Source organism: Chlorocebus sabaeus, chromosome 5, assembly GCF_047675955.1.
Source record: "Chlorocebus sabaeus isolate Y175 chromosome 5, mChlSab1.0.hap1, whole genome shotgun sequence".
Classification (NCBI taxonomy): Eukaryota; Metazoa; Chordata; class Mammalia; order Primates; family Cercopithecidae; genus Chlorocebus; species Chlorocebus sabaeus.
In genome coordinates, this window is record NC_132908.1 from 181578 (window position 1) to 201255 (window position 19678).

At 47.6% G+C, this 19678-nt stretch overlaps 1 protein-coding gene across 4 annotated transcripts in view; it reads right to left on the reverse strand.

The window, feature by feature from the left end:
* Nucleotides 1–19678, reverse strand: part of LUC7L (LUC7 like) — a 43228-nt gene that overhangs the window by 3437 nt on the left and 20113 nt on the right. For all 4 annotated transcript variants that reach the window (XM_007979801.3, XM_007979790.3, XM_007979808.3 and 1 more), the window contains 4 exons: nt 16052–16162; nt 14084–14227; nt 7425–7601; nt 837–925 (listed from right to left, as the gene is read on the reverse strand). In XM_007979801.3, the coding sequence (XP_007977992.3) occupies nt 837–925; nt 7425–7601; nt 14084–14227; nt 16052–16162 (521 nt within the window). The remainder of the gene's footprint in view (nt 1–836; nt 926–7424; nt 7602–14083; nt 14228–16051; nt 16163–19678) is intronic.

Below are 19678 nucleotides of genomic sequence, written 5' to 3' on the forward strand. Positions count from 1 at the left end.
CCCATAGCACTCAGTAAATCAACAGCAATGCCCACACACAGCCTCCAACAGCTTGGATCCCTTACCTGACTGCCATGCACACACAGTCCTGGGCTGGGCCATGTTTTGTTGGACTGAATATGTTGTTTACTTCTTTCTTTTTTTTTTTGGGACGGAGTCTCACTCTGCCGCCCAGGCTGGAGTGCAGTGGCGCAATCTCAGCTCACTGCAAGCTCTGCCTCCTGGGTTCACGCCATTCTCCTGCCTCAGCCTCCCGAGTAGCTGGGACTACAGGCGCCCACCACCGCGCCCGGCTAATTTTTTGAAGTTTTTAGTAGAGACAGGGTTTCACCGTGTTAGCCAGGATGGTCTCGATCTCCTGACCTCGTGATCCACCCGCTTTGGCCTCCCAAAGTGCTGGGATTATAGGTGTGAACCACCGCGCCTGGCCTTTTTTTTTTTCTTGAGATGGAGTCTCATTCTGTTGGCCAGGCTGGAGTGCAATGGCACGATCTTGGCTCACTGCAACCTCTGCCTCCCGGGTTCAAGTGATTCTCCCACCTCAGCCTCCAAGCAGCTAGGATTACAAGCACCTGCCAGCACACCCAGCTAATTTCTGTATTTTTAGTACAGATGAGGTTTCACCATGTTGGCCAGGCTGGTTTCAAACCCCTGAACTCAAGTGATTTACCCGCCTCGGCCTCCCAAAGTGATGGGATTACAGGTGTGAGCCACCAGGCCTGGCCTTACTACTTTCCTTAATAATGGCCCTGACTATTCCAAGCAACAGTGGAATGGACAGACAAGGGAATGCTGGAGGCCAGTGCAGCTCATTCACTGCCAGCCCTCAGGCTCACCTCCTGCTCAGACGCTCCTCCCGCTCCCTCTCCTCTCTCCTCCTCAAGCGATCCTGATTTCTCTTCTCCTGCTTTTCAGCGACAGTTTTCTAAATAAATGAAACAAAAAATGAGGGAAGAGCAAGTTACACAAACCAGAGTGTGAATGCTACTTAACAAAGTACCTTTACATAAGCTCAGTATTGGTAATTTAAAAATTGAAGAGACACTTTAAGGAAATGGGAACACATTTTTTTTTTGAAATGGTGTCTCACTGTCAGCAGGCTGGAGTGTATCGGTGCAATCTCGGCTCACTCCAACTTCCACCTCCCAAGTTCAACCGATTCTTCTGCCTTGGCCTCGCACAGGCGCACGCCACCACGCCCACCTAATTTTTGTATATTTAGTAGAGACAGGGTTTCACCATGTAGGCCAGGATGGTCTTGATCTCTTGACCTTGTGATCCGCCCGCCTCAGGCTCTGAAAGTGCTGGGATTACAGGCATGAGCCACCGGGCCTGGCCAACACATTCATTTTTAAAACTTCTTAATGAAGAAGGTAACACATGAAAAAATGCTTTATCATTACATTTTTTTTTTTTTTCCCCGAGACGGAGTCTCACTCTGCTGCCCAGGCTGGAGTGCAGTGGTGCGATCTTCGCTCACTGCAGCTTCTGCCTCCCGGGTTCAAGCAATTCTTCTGCCTCGGCCTCCTGAGTAGCTGGGATTATAGGCATGCGCCAGCACAGCAGGCGAATTTTTGTATGTTTAGTACAGACGAAGTTTCACCATGTTGGGCTGGCTGGTCTCGAACTCCTGACTTCGTGATCTGCCTGCCTCGGCCTCCCAAAGTGTTGCAATTATAGGCGTGAGGCACTGCAACTGGTCTCGTTTACATTTTATTTACTTTTTTTTTTTTTTGAGACAGAGTCTCACTCTGTTGCCCAGGCTGGAGTGCAGTGGTGCAATCTCAGCTCACTGTAACCTCCGCCTCCCAGAGGTTGGAGGTTGCCATTTTCCTGCCTCAGCCTCCTCCAGAGGAGCTGGGACTACAGGTGCCTGCCACCACACGTGGCTAATTTTTTGTATTTTTAGTAGAGACGGCGTTTCACCGTGTTAGCCAGGATGGTCTCGATCTCCTGACCTCATGATCCGCCCACCTCGGCCTCCCAAAGTGCTGGGATTACAGGCATGAACCACCGCGGCCAGCCACTTTTTTTTTTTGGAAACAGCATCTTGCTCTGTTCAACCAGGCGGGATGGAGTGCAGTGGCACAATCACAGCTCACTAGAACCTCAACTTCCTAGGTTCAAGCAATCCTCTTTACCTCCGCCTCCTGAGTAGCTGGGACTTACAGCAGTGTGCCAGTGTGGTGGACTAATCTTTAAAAATCTTATATAGAGACGGGGTCTTGCTATGTTGCGCAGGCTGGACTTGAACTCCTCAGCTCAAGCAATCTTCCTGCCTTGGCCTCCCAAAGTGCTGGGGTTACAGGCCTGAGCCACCCAGCCTATCATTAGATTTTAACAATTTGGTAACAAACTATCTATTCTAAGTGGTGCTATACTTCTAACTCACAGGGAATTGATCACATTGTTTCAAACCAACCCAGATAGCTAGGAGACTCTACAAACTTTATGGTAAAAAAGAACAGACATATTTGATCAAACACATCTTGCTACTGGGAGCAGAATCCCTGCAGCCAAAAAGCAGCCCAACCTCAGGGTGCTGGGTGCTATGCTGGCTTTAGACCAAACTGAGTTGGAGGACAGCAGGCCAGGGGAGGTGGACCACAAATCCTTTGTAACTGGCTTTCAACACAGGATGACGTGACTCATTAGGCTTGATTAAGAAAGCAATGTAAGGGGGAGGAGGCTATGAGAAACCTCACCAATGAAAACACCATCAACACAAGCTGAGTGGAAAAGCACCGGGCACCATTCTGTGTACCCCCTACTCCCAATATCAACTCTAAGGCATTTAATGCCCCTCATCTGTGCCAAGCGAAGCCCCGAGTGGAAGCAAGTCAGAGCCAGTAAGACAAAGAATCACTAGTCTTCTCCGCCCAGGGAGCCACGGTGGCACAAGGAGAATCTTCCATACCCAGAGTGGATGAGGGCACACTCCCCACAGGGCATGACAAGGATAGAAAGCTGGCTGACTGGCATCTGCAGCTCTAAAGCTCCACCCATGCTCCTCCTGCGTCTGGAGAAGGGCACACATGGATGGACACCTTTAAGGTTATGTTTAAGGATGGCATTAAAGCCAGGTATGGTGGCTCATGCCATTTCAGTACTCTGGGAGGCTGAACTAGGAGGATCATGTGAGGCCAGGAGTTTGAGACCAGCCCGGGAAACACAGTAAGACCTCCTGTCTAAAAAAAAAGAAAAATTAGCCAGATGTGGTGGTGCATGCCTATAGTCTCAGCTACTCAGGAGACTCAGGATGGAGGATCACTTGAGTCCAGGAGTTCCAGCTTACAGTGACAATAAGCTATCAGCTACCATCACATCACTGCACTCCACCCTGGGTGCCAGAGGGAGACCCTGTCCCTGAAAACAAAATAAAAACAATCCTCTGTTGTCTAGGTTGGAGTGTAGTAGCATGATCACAGTTTACTGCAGCCTGCAGCCTTCAGCTCCAAGGCCCAAACAATCCTCTCGCCTCAGCCTCCTGCGTAGCTGGAACTACAGGCACACACCACCATGCTTGGCTAATTTTTAAATTTTTGGTAGAGACAGTATCTCCTTATGTTGCCCACACTGCTCTCAAACTCCTGCATGCAATCAATTCTCCTGCCTTGGCCTCCTAAAGACTAGAATTACAGGCGTGAGCCACCACACCCAGCCTCAAGGATGGCATCTTTTTTTTTTTAAACTAAGGATTGGCCAGGTGCAGTGGCTCGTGTAATCCCAGCACTTTGGGAGGCCGAGGAAGGTGGATACCTCTGGGAGTACTGTGAGTGAAGCCTCCTCTAATTAGGGCATAGAACGCCTACACTCCTTATCATTAAGAGGAGCACTTCCAAATATTTTGCACTGTTACTTTAATAATTATTTATCAAAATCTATAATACAAGTTGTGTTGTTTTGGTCAACTCTATGCTGCAATGATAAAACAAGCTAACTAAGTTAATGCTTCTTAAGGTAGAAAGGAAAAACATTTCACAATATTCACATTTCTAATGCAGAGATACACATTAAGGAAATACGACTTGCAGATATTTTAAAAAACACTACATTAGGCCAAGCACTGTGGCCCACATCTGTAAACCCAGCACTTTGGGAGGCAGAGGCGGGTGGATTACCTGAGCTCAGGAGTTCAAGATCAGCCTGGGCAACATGGCGAAACCCCATCTCTACTAAAAACTTAAATTAGCCAGGGGTGGTGGTGCATGCCTATAGTGCCAGCTACTTGGAGGGCTGAGGCAGGAAAATCTCTTGAACCTGGGTGGTGGAGGTTGCAGTGAGCTGAGACTGTAACACTGCACTCCAGCCTGGGGGACAGAGCAAGACCCTGCCTCAAAAACAAACAAACAAAAACTATAGTAAGACAAAATTCTGGGATATGAAATGAAAATATAATTTAAAGGAGAAATGGGAAAGTAACACTTCCAGCAGCTAAAAAACATTTTATTTTTTCCTTTAAGACAAAGTCTCACTCTCTTGCCCAGGCTAGAGTGCAGTGGCTCGATTTTGGCTCACCGCACCCTCTGCCTCCCAGGTTCAAGCGATTCTCCTGCCTCTGCCTCTCGAGTAGCTGGGAATACACATGTGCACCACCACAACCAGCTAATTTTTGTGTTTTCAGTAGAGACAGGGTTTTGCCATGTTGGCCATGCTGGCCTCAAACTCCTGACAAGTGATCCGCCCTCCTTAGCTTCCTGGGATTACAGGTGTGAACCATCACACCTGGCCAACAGCAAATTTTTACTGGTGTGGTAAATGCATACTAAAATGTGATTTATAATTCTATTGGATACATATACTTTTTTTTTTTTCTTTTTTAGACAGAGTCTCTGTCGCCCAGGCTGGAGTACAGTGGCGCAATCTTGGCTCACTACAAGCTCCGCCTCCCGGGTTCACACCATTCCCCGGTCTCAGCCTCCTGAGTAGCTGGGGCTACAGGCACCCACCACCACGCCCGGCTAATTTTTGCCTTTTTAGTAGAGATGGGGTTTCACCTTGTTAGCCAGGATAGTCTCAATCTCCTGACCTCGTGATCCACCCGCCTCGGCCTCCCAAACTGCTGGGATTACAGGCGTGAGCCACCGCGCCCGGCCTACACTCGGCTAATTTATTTTATTTTTAGTAGAGACAAGTTTTCACCTTGTTAGCCAGGATGGTCTCGATCTCCTGACCTCATGATCCGCCCGCCTCAGCCTCCCAAAGTGCTGGGATTACAGGCTGAGCCCCCGCGCCCAGACTTTTTCTTTTTTTTTTTTTGAGACAGAGTCTTGCTCTGTCTCCCAGGCTGGAGTGCAGTGGCGCGATCCCAGCTCACTGCTACCTCCGACTCCCAGGTCAAGCGATTCTCCTGCCTCAGCCTCCCGAGTAGCTGGGATTTCAGGCACCCGCTACCACGCCCAGGTAATTTTTGTATTTTTAGTAGAGACAGGGTTTCACTATGTTGGCCAGGCTGGTCTTGCACTCCTGACCTCATGATCCACCTGCCTCGGCCTCCCAAAGTGCTGGGATTACAGGTATGAGCCACCGCGCCCAGCCTCATTTTTATGTCTTTTATACCCATAAACTTATAAAGAAAAATTACAACTTAAAAATGTGACAGTATATTGCTTTTCAAAATTCTCTCGGGAACACAGAAGCAAAATGTTTCAAGATCAGTGGCCGAGAAAAGCCTCACTGCTGCACCAGCTCCCATCACGGTCCCAGGTTCACACAGTCACCTATGGGACCCTCCTCAGGTGCACCGCCCTGCCACATGCCGCCTGAGTGAGCAGCTCCTTCCTGGGGCACACAAGGCCCTCGGCCATGGTCACTGCAGCATTCTGCAGTCAGCGACATGTCTGTCCCTCCACTACATTTTAGGTATATGGGGGGAGGCTGGCTAATTTTCCACCATCCTATTCTGAGGTCCTAATATGCGGTAAGGGGGAGCTCCATCAGTGTGAAGGAAGACAATTCAAAGCAGTGGAAGCATGTCCAACTTTCCTTCTTACCATTTTGTACTTAAAGTTTTTAAATGTCGGCCAGGGGTGGCGGCTCACGCCTGTGGCCCCAGCACTTTGGGAGGCCAAGGTGGGCAGATCACAAGGTCAGGAGACCGAGACCATCCTGGCTAAAACGGTGAAACCCTGTCTCTACTAAAAATACAACAACAACAAAAATTAGCCAGGCGTGGTGGCGGGCACCTGTAGTCCCAGCTACTCAGGAGGCTGAGGCAGGAAAATGATGTGAACCTGGGAGGCGGAGCTTGCAGTGAGCCGAGATCGCGCCACTGTTCTCCAGCCTGGGCAACAGAGTGAGAATCTGTCTCAAAAAAAAAAAAAAAAAGGTTTCAAATGTCTTAGAGCCTTGAGGAAGGAACAGAGATACGGTACAGTGCTACCAGAAAAATCCCATCCTCACCTTGCCCTTCTGAGATGGCTCACAGGCAAGAAGCCAGGATATGTGACATTCTTTTTTTTTTTTTTTTTTTTTTTTTTTTTTTTTTGAGACGGAGTCTGGCTCTGTCGCCCAGGCTGGAGTGCAGTGGCCGGATCTCAGCTCACTGCAAGCTCCGCCTCCCGGGTTTACGCCATTCTCCTGCCTCAGCCTCCCGAGTAGCTGGGACCACAGGCGCCGCCACCACGCCCGGCTAGTTTTTTGTATTTTTTAGTAGAGACGGGGTTTCACCGTGTTCGCCAGGATGGTCTCGATCTCCTGACCTCGTGATCCGCCCGTCTCGGCCTCCCAAAGTGCTGGGATTACAGGCTTGAGCCACCGCGCCCGGCCGGATATGTGACATTCTGTCTTGACCAACCACACAGATTCCTTTTCATCTCCAAACGGAAGTTATTTCAGAGGTACACAACGAGCTGTATGTACCTTGGGCATAGGCTCTGCCATTTTCTTCCCTTAACAACAGGGTCCAGGATAAATCTCCAAGGCTCCTTTGGACTTTGAGCTATCTTTGGACTTTGAGCTATCATGTCTCTTGTGTGAACCCAAGTGAGGAAATCTGAGTATTTCACTATAAAACTCAAGTTCTCAGAGATCAGAACATAAGGTTTTGTGTTTTTTTTTTGAGACGGAGTCTCACTCTGTCGCCCAGGGTGGAGTGCAATGGCATGATCTCGGCTTACTGCAACCTCCGCCTCCCGGGTTTAAGCAATTCTCCTGCCCCAGCGTCCTGAGTAGCTGGGATTTCAGACGCACATCAACACGCCCAGCTGATTTTTGTATTTTTGGTAGACACGGGGTTTCACCATGTTGGTCAGTCTGGTCTCGAACTCCTGAACTCAGGTGATCCGCCCACCTTGGCCTCCCAAAGTGCTGGGATTACAGGCATGAACCATCACGCCCAGCCAAAACATAAGGTTTTTAAAAATTAAAGAAATGTGAAGACACCCCAAGACTCCTCAGCTTTCTCCAGAAATACATGAACATACCCTCAACTGATCAAGCTTCTCTCGGATCTGAATGAACCCCAAGTGTAACTTGCCACCGAAGTGGTCTGCCAGGCGACGGTCGTTGTCATGGAGACCAAGGTAGGCTGAACAGACCTCGCAGACACGCAGCTTTTGCTGCTGAAAACTGGACGCAGGCATGGAATTTCTGTATTCTTCCTGGAGAAGGAAAATGGAGAAATAAAAGTGAGATATACAGAACTGCCACCACAAATTCCACCTCCAAAATGAAAATATGTGATAAGATGACAAAGGTGACTTTTAAACAAATACTAAAAAAAAACACAAACAAAACTTCAGATATTTATAACCAACTCAATTTTCACTATTTAAAAAATGCAGCCAGGCAAGGTCCCAGTACTTTGCGAGGCCAAGGCAGGTGGAACACGAGGTCAAGAGATCAAGACCATCCTGGTCAACATCGTGAAACCCTGTCTCTACTAAAAACACAAAAATTAGCTGGGCGTGGTGGCACATGCCTATAGTCGCCAGCTACTCAGGAGGCTGAGGCAGGAGAGTCACTTGATCCTGGGAAGCGGAGGTTGCAGTGCACTCCAGCCTGGCAATAGAGCGAGACTCCGTCTAAAAAAAAAAAAAACTGCGCTAATAGGTGAGGCTCAGTGGCTCACGCCTGTAATCTCAGCACTCCGGGAGGCTAAGCGGACGGATCACTTCAGGCTAGGAGTTCAAGATGAGCCTGGCCAACAAAGCAAAACCCTGTCTCTACTAAAAATACAAAAATTAGCCAGGCATGGTGACAGGCACCCGTAATTCCAGCTACTGGGGAGGCTAAAGCACGAATCGCTTGAGCCTAGGAGGTGGAAATTGCAGTGAGCTGAGATCACGCCACTGTACTCCAACCTGGAGGACAGAGCAAAACTCCAAAAAGAAAAAAAAAAAAAAATTGTATTCCAGGCCTGGTGCAGTGACTCACGCCCATAATCTCAGCACTTTGGGAGAGTGAAGCAGAAGGATCACTTGAGCCCAGGAGTTTGAGACCACGCTGAGCAACACGGCAAGACCCAGTCTCTAAAAATAAAAAAAGACTTAGCCCGATGTGGTGGCATCCGCCTGTAGTGCCACCTACTCAACAGACTGATTCGGGAGGACTGCTTGAGCCCAGGGGGTCGAAGGGGCAGTGACCTGTGATTACGCCACTACACTTCAGTCTGGGCGACCCTGGATGACAGCAAGACCCTCTCTCTAATATTGAAAAAACAGGTCGGGCACAGTGGCTCACGCCTGCAATCCCAGCACTTTGGGAGGCCAAGGCAGGTGGATCACAAGGTCGGAGTTCAAGACCAGCCTGGCCGAGATGATGAAACCCCGTCTCTATTAAAAATACAAAAAAATTAGCCGGGCATGGTGGCTGGCACCTGCAATCCCAACTACTCGGGAGGCTGAGGCAGAGAATTGCTTGAACCCGGGAGTCAGAGGATGCCGTGAGCTGAGATCGCACCACAGAACTCCAGCCTGGGAAACAGAGCGAGACTCTGTCTCAAAAAAAAAAAAAAAAAGTAAACAAGGAAAGAGCAAGAACTTAAATTTCCATTATCGTATGCTACATAACTTAAAAAAAACAAAACAAAAAAACCTGAGGCGAAAACAATATTGTGGTACACAAATATTCATAATATTACCCTGTCCCCTTCTATAGTTTTGAAACCTTAAATGCCACCCTCTAACATCTTTCAAAATAAATTCTAAGTATGTTGAGTAAAAAAAGTCAATCCCAAAAAGTTACATACTGTATGATGCCATTTACATAACTTTTTTTTTTTTTTTAAGATGGAATTTCACTCTTGTCGCCCAGGCTGGAGGGCAGTGGTACAATCTTGCTCACGGCAACCTCTGCCTCCCGGCTTCAAGTGATTCTCCTGCCTCAGTCTCCCAAGTAACGGGGATTACAGGAATGTGCCACCACGCCCAGCTAATTTCTCTATTTTTGGTAGAGATGGGGTTTCACCATGTTGGCCAGGCTGGTCTCGAACTCGTGACCTCAGGTGATCCGCCTCTACAAAAATTCCAAAAATTAACCAGGCATAGTGGTGCATTCCCACACTCCCAGTTAAGCAGGAGGCTGAGGTGGGAGGGTCACTTGAGCCCAGGAGGTCGAGGCTGCAGCAAGTCATGATCGTGCCACTGAACTCCAGCCTAGGTGACAGAGACCCTACTTAAAAAAAAGAAACAAAAAAAGTGATAAAACCCTCAATGTGGAAACCAGGAAGTCACCCAAAGGGCAGAAAAGAAGCTTTAAGACTACTGAACACCCCACCTGCTACTGGGAGCACAAAAGACGCCAGAGGTGCCAAACCACCACAGAAATCAGTGCTGCCAGGGTCCTGCACACCCACCCAATGGCCACCAAGCCTAGCTAATTTTTGTATTTTTAGTAGAGACAGGGTTTCACCATGTTGGCCAAGCTGGTCTCGAATTTCTGACCTCAAGTGATCGACCCACATTGCCCTCTCAAAGTGCTGGGATTACAGGCATGAACCACCACACCCAGTTCAGCCCTGGATATTTTTTTTTTTTTTTGAGACGGAGTCTCGCTCCTTCGTCACCCAGGCTGGAGTGCAGTGGTGTGATCTCCACTCACTGCAACCTCTCCCCTCCCAGGCGCAAGACATCCTCCTCCCTCAGCCTCCCCAGTAGCTGGGATTACAGGCGCCTGCCACCACATCTGGTTGTTGTTTTTTATTTTTATTTTTATTTTTGAGATGGAGGCTCACTCTGTGACCCAGGCTGGAGTGCAGTGGCATGATCTCCCGTCACTGCAAGCTCTGCCTCCTGGGATCACACCATTCTCTTGCCTCAGCCTCCTGAGCAGCTGAGGCCACAGGCGCCTGCCACCATACCTGGCTAATTTTTTGTATCTTTTTTTTTTTTTTTTTTTTAGTAGAGACGGGGTTTCACCGTGTTAGCCAGGATGGTCTCGATCTCCTGACCTTGTGATCCACGTGCCTCGGCCTCCCAAAGTGCTGGGATACAGGCGTGAGCCACTACGCCCGGCGTTTTTGAGACAGAGTCTTGCTCTGTCACCCAGGTTGGAGTGCAATGGTGCGATCTCCATTTGCCTCCCGGTTCAAGCGATTCTCCTACTTCAGTCTCCCAAGTAGCTGGGATTACAGGTGCCCACCACCACACCTAGCTAATTTTTGTATTTTTAGTAGAAACACGGTTTCACTAAACGGCATATCGAACTCCTGACCTCAGGTGATGCACCTACCTTGGCCTCCAAAGGTGCTGAGATTACAGGCATAAGCAACCGTGCCCGGCCAAATTTTTAACTTCTTTGTAAAGATGGGGTAACCCTATGTTGCCTAGGCTGGTCTCAAACTCCTGGACTCAAGCAATCCTCCTGCCTCAACCTTCCAAAGTGTTGAGATTACAGGCATGAGCCACCACAGCCACCCTCTGTAAGTTTTTACTCTGGGCAGAAGGCATGGCAAAAGAAGGAGAGAGAGAGAGAGGAGGACCTAGGCTCCTTTAAACAATCAGCTCTCAGGTGAACTCATTATCCCATGGAGGGCACCAGGCCATTGATGAGGGAACCACCCCCATGACCCAAACACCTCCCACTAGACCCCACCTTCAACACTGGAGGTCACATTTCAACATGAGATTTGGACGTGCCACACGTCCAAACTATATCGAGTGTTATTTTTCATCTTTTATACTGTATGTTTACTGTACCTTTTCTATGTTTACATACGCAAATATTTACCACTGTGTTGCAACTGCCTATAGTATTCAGTACAGTAACAAGCTGTACAGGTGTGTAGTCCAGGAGCAACAGGCTCTACCGTACAGCCCACACGGCTACACCATCTAGGTTTGTGTAACCACACTCTATAATGTGCTCACAATGATGAAACCATGGAACGCACTTCTCAGAATATTTAATCTTTGTCATTAAGAAAGACATGATTGTACTAATATCAGAAATGAAAAACAGGACATCATTACGGATCCATGCACTTTAAAGGAATAATATAAACAATTCTTAAAAACAACAACAACAACTACTCTATGCCCACAAAAGTGATAAACTAGACGAAATGGACCAATCCCTTGAAAGACAGCCAGGGGCCTGTAATCCCAGTACTTTGGGAGGCTGACGTAGGTGGATCACTTGAGGTCAGGAGTTTGAGACCAGCCTGACCAACATGGTGAAACCCCGTCTTCTCCACTAAAAATACAAAAATTAGCCAGGCGTGGTGGAGCACGCCTGTAATCCCAGCTACTCGGGAGGCTGAGGCAGGAGAACTGCTTGAACCCGGAAAGCGGAGGTTGCAGTCAGCCGACATCACATCACTGCGCTCTAGCCTGAGCAACAGAGCGAGAAACTGTGTAAAAAAAATAGTAATAATGTTGAAAGACACAATCTGCCAAAACTTACACAAGAAGAAATAGATGATCTGAATGGATCTTTATATTAATAACCTTCCAAGACAGAAAGCATCAGGTCCAGATGGGTTTACTGGTGGATTCTACCAAGGCATTAGGGAGGAAATCATGCCAATTCTCTAAAATCTCTTTCAGAAAAGTAGAGAGAATATTTCCTAACTCCTTCTATGGGGACAATATTACCATAATACCAAAACCAGATAAAGGCATTACAAGAGGCCAGGCATGGTGGCTTTTGCCTCTAATCCCAGCACTTTGAGAGGCTGAGGTGTGCAGATTGCTTTAGCCCAGCAATTTGAGATCAGCCTTGACAACATGGCGAAACCCCGTCTCTCCAAAAAATACAAAAAATTAGCTGTGCTTTGTGGCACACGCCTTCAGTCCTGGCTACGTGAAGGGCTGAGGTGGGAGGATCAAATGAGTCCAGGAGATCAAGCCTGCAATGAGCCAAGATTGTGCCACTGCACTCCAGCCTGGGTGAGAAAGAAAGACCATCTCGGGGAGGGGGAGGGGGAAAGGGAGGCCTGTGGCATGCACCTGTAGTCCTAGCTATTTGAAGAGATGAAGCGGGAGAATCAAATGAGCCCAGGAGATCAAGGCTGTAGTGAGCCAAGATTGCACTACTGCACTCAGACTGGGTGAGAAAGTGAGACCATCTCGGGGCAGGGGGCGGGGAGGGCCGGGCGCGGTGGCTCACGCCTGTACTCCCAGCACTTTGGGAGTTTGAGGCGGGCGGATCATGAGGTCAGAAGATGAAAGCCACCCTGGCTAACACAGTTAAATCCTATCTCTACTAATAACACAAAAAATTAGCCAGGCACGGTGGCAAGCACCTATCTATAGTCCCAGCTACTTGGGAGGCTGAGGCAGGAGAATCGCCTGAACCCAGGAGGCGGAGGTAGCAGTGAGCCAAGATCACACCACTGCACTCCAGCCTGGCCGCATGAATGAGACTCCATCTCAAAAAAACACAAAAACAAAAACCAAAAAACAAATTACCACTTATACCAGCACCCCCAAGAGTGAAATACTTAGGAAGAAATCTAACAAAGTATGTATAAGATCTTCACTATGAGGAAAATTACAAGACTCATAAAAAGTATCAAACGGCCTGGAAAAGTGGCTCACGCCTGTGACTCCAGCACTTTGGGAGGCCGAGGCAGATGGATCACCTGAGGTCAGAAGTTCGAGACCAGCTTGGCCAACATGGTGAAACCTCATCTCTACTAAAAATGCCAAAAAAAAAAAAAAAAAAAAAAAAATTAGCCATGGGCCTGGCGTGGTGGCTCACTCCTGTAATCCCAGCAGTTTGGGAGGCCGAGGCGGGTGGATCACAAGGTCAACAGATTGAGACCATCCTGGCTAACACAGTGAAACCCCGTCTCTACTAAAAATACAAAAATATTAGCCGGGCGTGGTGGTGGGCACCTGTAGTCCCAGCTACTCGGGAGACTGAGGCAGAAGAATGGTGTGAACTCGGGAGGTGGAACTTGCAGTGAGCCGAGATCGCGCCACTGTACTCCAGCCTGGGTGGTGGAACGAGACTCCGCCTCTAAATAAATAAATAAATAAATAAATAAATAGAAAAAGAAAAAAGAAAAAAAGCTACATGCAAACGCTTACAGACCATCCATGACACCATTCGCCATAGCCTACAGACTTTGGGTGATAATGACAAGTCAATGTAGACCCACTGACTGTGGGCGGATGCTGGGAAAGGAGGAGGCTGTCTAAGGAAGGGATACATGGAGAATCTCTGTACTTTCCTCTCAATTTAGCCACGAAGCTACCACTGCTTGAAAAAACAAAGTTTATAATTTTTCTTTTTTTTTTGAGACGGAGTCTCGCTCTGTCGCCCAGGCTGGAGTGCAGTGGTGCGATCTCAACTCACTGCAAGCTCCACCTCCCTGGTTCACACTATTCTCCTGCCTCAGCCTCCCGGGCAGCTGGGACTACAGGCACCCGCCACCACGCCTGGCTAATTTTTTTTTTATTTTTAGTAGAGACGGGGTTTCACCACGTTAGCCAGGATGGTGTCGATCTCCTGACCTCGTGATCCACCCACCTCGGCCTCCCAGAGTGCCGGGATTACAGGCATGAGCCACTTTGCCCAGCCCAAAGTTTACAAATTTTTTAAAAAATGCAAGCAAGCATGGGCTAAATTAATTTAAATAGTCATCTCTGCCAAATTACTAAGATTTCTCTTTCCCTAAGACATTTCTCTCACCAACCTCAGCTTCTTTTTTCTTCGCACGAACTTTTTCCACCTCCATAAGAATCTTCTGGGATTCATCCACGTTACCTTCAGCCCCTAGCTGTTCGGCTTTAGCAAGGAGTTTTCCTATTTCTTCATTTAACTCATGTACTTTTTCTGCCTGTGAGGAGAAGGAACGAGGTTATCAGACATCTAAAACTGAAAGCGAATGCAAAGACAACAAGGGTTTCTCCTGCTCCATTTCCAGTCTGTTCTACTGAAAATACATGGAAGAGCTAAAGATCCACACTTAACAATGAAGGCATCCTTACTGCCAGCATTGAGACTAACCACAAACGAAACCTGTGTGCTGTGTTCCAATGAAACCAGGAGCACCTTTGTCACTTCCAACATGGTTCCAAGGATCACCATAGATTGGTCATTGTCTAGGCTGTCTCTCTTTATGACTTTTTCTTCAGGGTATGGCTAATAAAATGTCTAGATTTAAGTGCACAGATTTAAGCTATAAGCAAAATACCTAATTACTAGGATTTACCTTCTGAAACAAAACAGCACCTTTGGTCAAATTAGCAATTGCATAAATCCTAAGAAATGCTTTTACAACACTGAAAAGAAAAAACAAGGAGAGACTTAGTTCCACTGAAGAGAAAAACAGAAGAGTGATGTAACTGGCACTCAAGCTAATTACATATAAATCTACCTCCTTTTTCATTCTATGACATGGATGTACCACAGTATGACCATTTCCTTTCCAGTTCTTTCCAGTTTTATGTGAATATATTAAAGTTTAAAACAACATGCAGAGGCCGGGCATGCTGGCTCACACCTGTAAACCCAGCACTTCGGGAAGACAAGGTGGGAGGATCGCTTAAGCCCAAGAGTTCCAGACCAGCCTGGGCAACAGAGACTCCATCTCTATTTAAAAAAAAAAAAAAAAAGATGGCTGGGCGCAGTGGCTCATGCCTGTAGTCCCAGCTACTTGGGGGTGCTAAGGCAGGAGAATGGCATAAACCTGGGAGGCGGAGCTTGTAGTGAGCCAAGATGGTGACACTGCACTTTAGCCTGGGCGACAGAGCAAGACTGTATCAAAAAAAAAAAAAACAAAAACCAAACCCACAATGTTTTTTTTTTTAAGGCAGGGTCTCACTCTGTCATCCAGGCTGGAGTAAAGTAGCATGATCACACCTCATTGCAGCCTCAATCTCCCCAAGCTGAAGTGATCCTCCCATCTCAACCTCCTGAGTAACTGGGATACGCGTGTGCACCACCAAGCCTGGTTAATATACGTATTTTTTGTAGAGATGGGGTTTCTTCATGTTGTCCAGGCTGGTCTAAAACTCCTGGGCTCAAGTGATCTGCCCCAACCTTGGTCTCCCAAAGTGCTGGGACTACAAGCGTGAGCCACCAAACTCAGCGAAGACGACATTAAAATAAAAATAATAACAATAAACCATGTATAGAGGACAAAAACGGACAGAATAAAGACAGAGGTAGTAACTCCTGAGGGATGAGAATTCGATGACACACAAATGCTTGATCACAGCCCTCTATCTGTAACTGGAATAAGGCAGACAGTACTGTCCACACAATCGGTGCTGAGGGTGAGTTAATAGCTATTGACAAGGCCAGGCGCGGTGGCTCATGCCTGTAATCCCAGCACTTTGGGAGGCTGAGGTGGGCGGATCACGAAGTCAGCCGATTGAGACCATTCTAGCTAACACGGTGAAACCTCATCTCTACTATAAATACAAAAAATTAGCCGGGCGTGATGGCGGGTGCCTGTAGTTCCAGCTACTCAGGAGGCTGAGGCAGGAGAAGGGCGTGAATCCAGGAAGCGGAGCTTGCAGTGAGCCAAGATTGCACCACTGCACTCCAGCCTGGGTGACAGAGTGAGACTCTATCTCCAAAAAAAAAAAAAAAAAAAAGCTATTGAGAAGCCAGTATTTGCAAGAACATACCAGGCAGCGAAGCCACCCAAGCATACCTTTGCAGAAACTTCCGCACTGATTTCCTCCTGTGTTTCTGCCAGCCGTTTCTTGGCGAGCTCAGTTCTCCGATCACATTCCGCAATAAAGGACTCCAAGTGATCCATTGCCTAGCATTGGAAAAGCAGAGAGCTATAATCAATTATGTGTAAAGCATAAAGTCTTAGAACCCATTTACTTGATAGGAAATACACTCCTAGGTTCATTTTTTTAAAGCCTGTGGATTCACTGGGAAGATCTTAAGCTACACTACCACTAACACATTCATAATTGCATTAAATCAAGGGGATCTGTTAAACAGAATGATTGTTTGGAAGCATGGTCTTCTCACTGGATTTATTCATTTCCAAAATTTGTAACAGGACTCCAACCCTCAATAACATTACAAAGAAATTCTGAGGAAAATTAAAACACTTGGAGCAATTCACGGAGTTCTCGGAGGGAAAGAAAAGGCTGAGCCTAGACTCGTGCTGGAGGCCCTCTTCTGGGGAGTTGTGAGAGATGCATATGATGTACTCACTGGTCTTTGTGAACCACGTAAATATTATTCCCTCATGTTCTGAGGGTAGGGTCCCCCCTTTCACCTCAAAAACAAAACAATAGAACAAATATTACTGAGAGCTATGAATACATTTCGTTATTGCCTACTGTCTAAAGTAGTAGGAAAAACTGGTCGCTATTTACCCAAACAGATAAAGGAAAAGAAATTCTAGAGGTCTAACTGCTTACTCTGAAAAGGGTTGGTGGGAAACATTAAGACAACTATCATATGCTAACGTTAATTCACCGTAACTAGGCAAAGGCTAACGTAATTTCACATAAAAATACAGACAGGACCGGCCGCAGTGGCTCATGCCTGTAATCCCAGCACTTTGGGAGGCCAAGGCGGGCAGTTCATCTGAGGTTAGCAGTTCGAGACCAGACTGGCCAACACGGTCTCTAACAAAAATACAAAAATTAGCCAGGCGTGGTGGTGGGTGCCTGTAGTCCCAGCTACTCGGGAGGCTGAGGCAGGAGAATCGCTTCAGCCCAGGAGGCAGAAGTTGCAGTGAGCCGAGACCGTACCACTGCACTCCAGCCTAGGCAACAGAGCAAGACTCTGTATCAAAAAAAAAAAAAAAGCCCGGCGCGGTGGCTCAAGCCTGTAATCCCAGCACTTTGGGAGGCCGAGACAGGCGAATCACGAGGTCAGGAGATCGAGACCATCCCAACATGGGCTAACATGGTGAAACCCCGTCTCCACTAAAAAATACAAAAAACTAGCCGGGCGAGGTGGCGGGCGCCCGTAGTCCCAGCTACTCGGGAGGCTGAGGCAGGAGAATGGCATAAACCCAGGAGGCGGAGCTTGCAGTGAACTGAGATTCAGCCACTGCACTCCAGCCTGGTCAACAGAGCGAGACCCCGTCTCAAAAAAAAAAAAAAACACAACACCACCACTTTGGGAGGCCGAGACGGGCAGATTACGAGGTCAGGAGATCGAGACCATCCTGGCTAACAGGGTGAAACCCCATCACTACTAAACAATACAAAAAACTAGCCGGGTGAGGTGGCAGGCGCCTGTAGTCCCAGCTACTCGGGAGGCTGAGGCAGGAGAACGGCATAAACTCGGAAGGTGGAGCTTCGGCCACTGCACTCCAGCCTGGGTGACAGAGTGACACTGCATCTCAAAAAAAAAAAAAAGAAAGAAAGAAAAAAAGCAGGGCCCAGTGCCTCACACCTATAATCCCAACACTTTGGGAGGCCGAGATGGGAGGATCATGAGGTCAGGTTGGAGACCAACCGTGCCAATATGGTGATGCCCCATCTCTACTAAAAATAAAAAAATTAGCTGGGCATGGTGGCACGCACCTGTAGTCCCAGCTACTCGGGAGGCTTGAGGCAGAAGAATTGCTTGAACCTGGGAGGCAGAGGTTACAGTAAGCTGAGATGGCAGCACTGTACTCTAGCCTGGGCAACAGAGCAAGGCTCCATCTCAAAAAAAAAAAAAAAAAAAAATACAGACACGGCATCACTTTTCTAACTGTCAGCCAGTGACCAATAGTAAGAAACACTAACATTACACCATAAGTCAGCCTGCTAATGTCAGCATCATGTTAAACATAAATAAGCTTGTTCTGCAAGAATGACACGTTTAGATAGCACGATCTTTTACCAAAAACAAAATTTTAGGTGGAGATGAGAAGGCAGATGACAGGAAAACACTAAGGGGTGATAATCCATGTCACTGCTCCTAAAACGGACAGGAAAGAGTAAGTCAGCTGTAATAAACCGCTCCACAATGGATCACATGGACACAGGAGAAGATTATGATCTTCTCTAGAAATCTCAAACATTTTTTTCAAAAAAATGCATACTTGGGAGTAGGTCAAGATAGGGAAGAAGCTCCAAGTCTCCTGGTGCCCAATCTCCCAAGAAGCTGAAGGAAGGACAAGCAGCATCAGTGATGAAGGCTGACTCCCAGATATCACTCCATAATTTTAGAATTCAAAAACTGCCTCTTGGCCAGGCACAGTAGCTCACGCCTGTAATCCCAGCACTTTGGGAGGCCAAGGCAGGTGGATCACATGAGATCAGGAGTTCAAGACCAGCCTGGCCAACACGGTGAAACCCTGTCTCTACTAAAAATACAAAATTAGCCATGAGTGGTGGTGCATGCTTGTAATCCCAGCTACTTGGGAGGCTGAGGCAGGAGAATCGCTTGAACCTGGGAAGCAAAGGCTACAGTGAGCTGAGATTGTGCCATTGCACTCCAGCCTGGGCAACAAGAGCGAGATTCCCTCTCAAAAAAATAAATAAACTGCCTCTTGTTGGTCACCCAGATACTCTGTGGTAAACATTTCAGTATGTTCAAATCAAAGAATCAGGAAATCATATGATCTGGCATTTGACTGCTTCTACGCACCTGCACACTGAACTTCCTGGAAAGATGAAGAGCTGGCTGGAGCTCATCAGGATCCAAGTACTAAGGAGCTGACAAGGGTCACTGTGCCTTCTCTTCTGTGCTAACCTCGGACAACAGCCCCTAACAGACCAGTCTGAGATGCCCCAGGTTCACCCACACAGTGGCTCTCTACAGTCTGCCCAAGCGGAGCAATCACCCACCTACCTGAGACAGACTCAGGGATTCACTCCAGGGGTCAAATGGGAAATGGGCAGCTGACAACTCTCCCAATACCTTAACCAATCAAAGCAATTACCTGCACCTTAAGCAGAATCCAAGCACAGCGGACAGGTGTCCCTGTGGCTATGGACTCAGATGTCTGACAACCTAAAAACTAAATGGTAGGCTCGGCACAGTGGCTCACGCCTGTAATCCCAACACTCTGGGAGTATGAGACCAGCCTGGCCAATATGGTGAAACCCCATCTCTTCTAAAAATACAAAAAAATTAGCTGGGCATGGTGGTGGGCGCCTGTAATTCCAGCCACTCGGGTGGCTGAGGCAGGAATATCGCTTGAACCTGGAAGGTGGAGGTTGCAGTGAGCCACTGTACCCCAGCCTGGGCAACAGAGAAAGACTCTGACTCAAACAAAAAAAACACCTAAATGGTAAACTTCACAACAGAGAACAAGCCGACCAAGAATTGCCAAGTTCTTTAAAAGTTGGCTTTCTGTTCTACTGCCCTC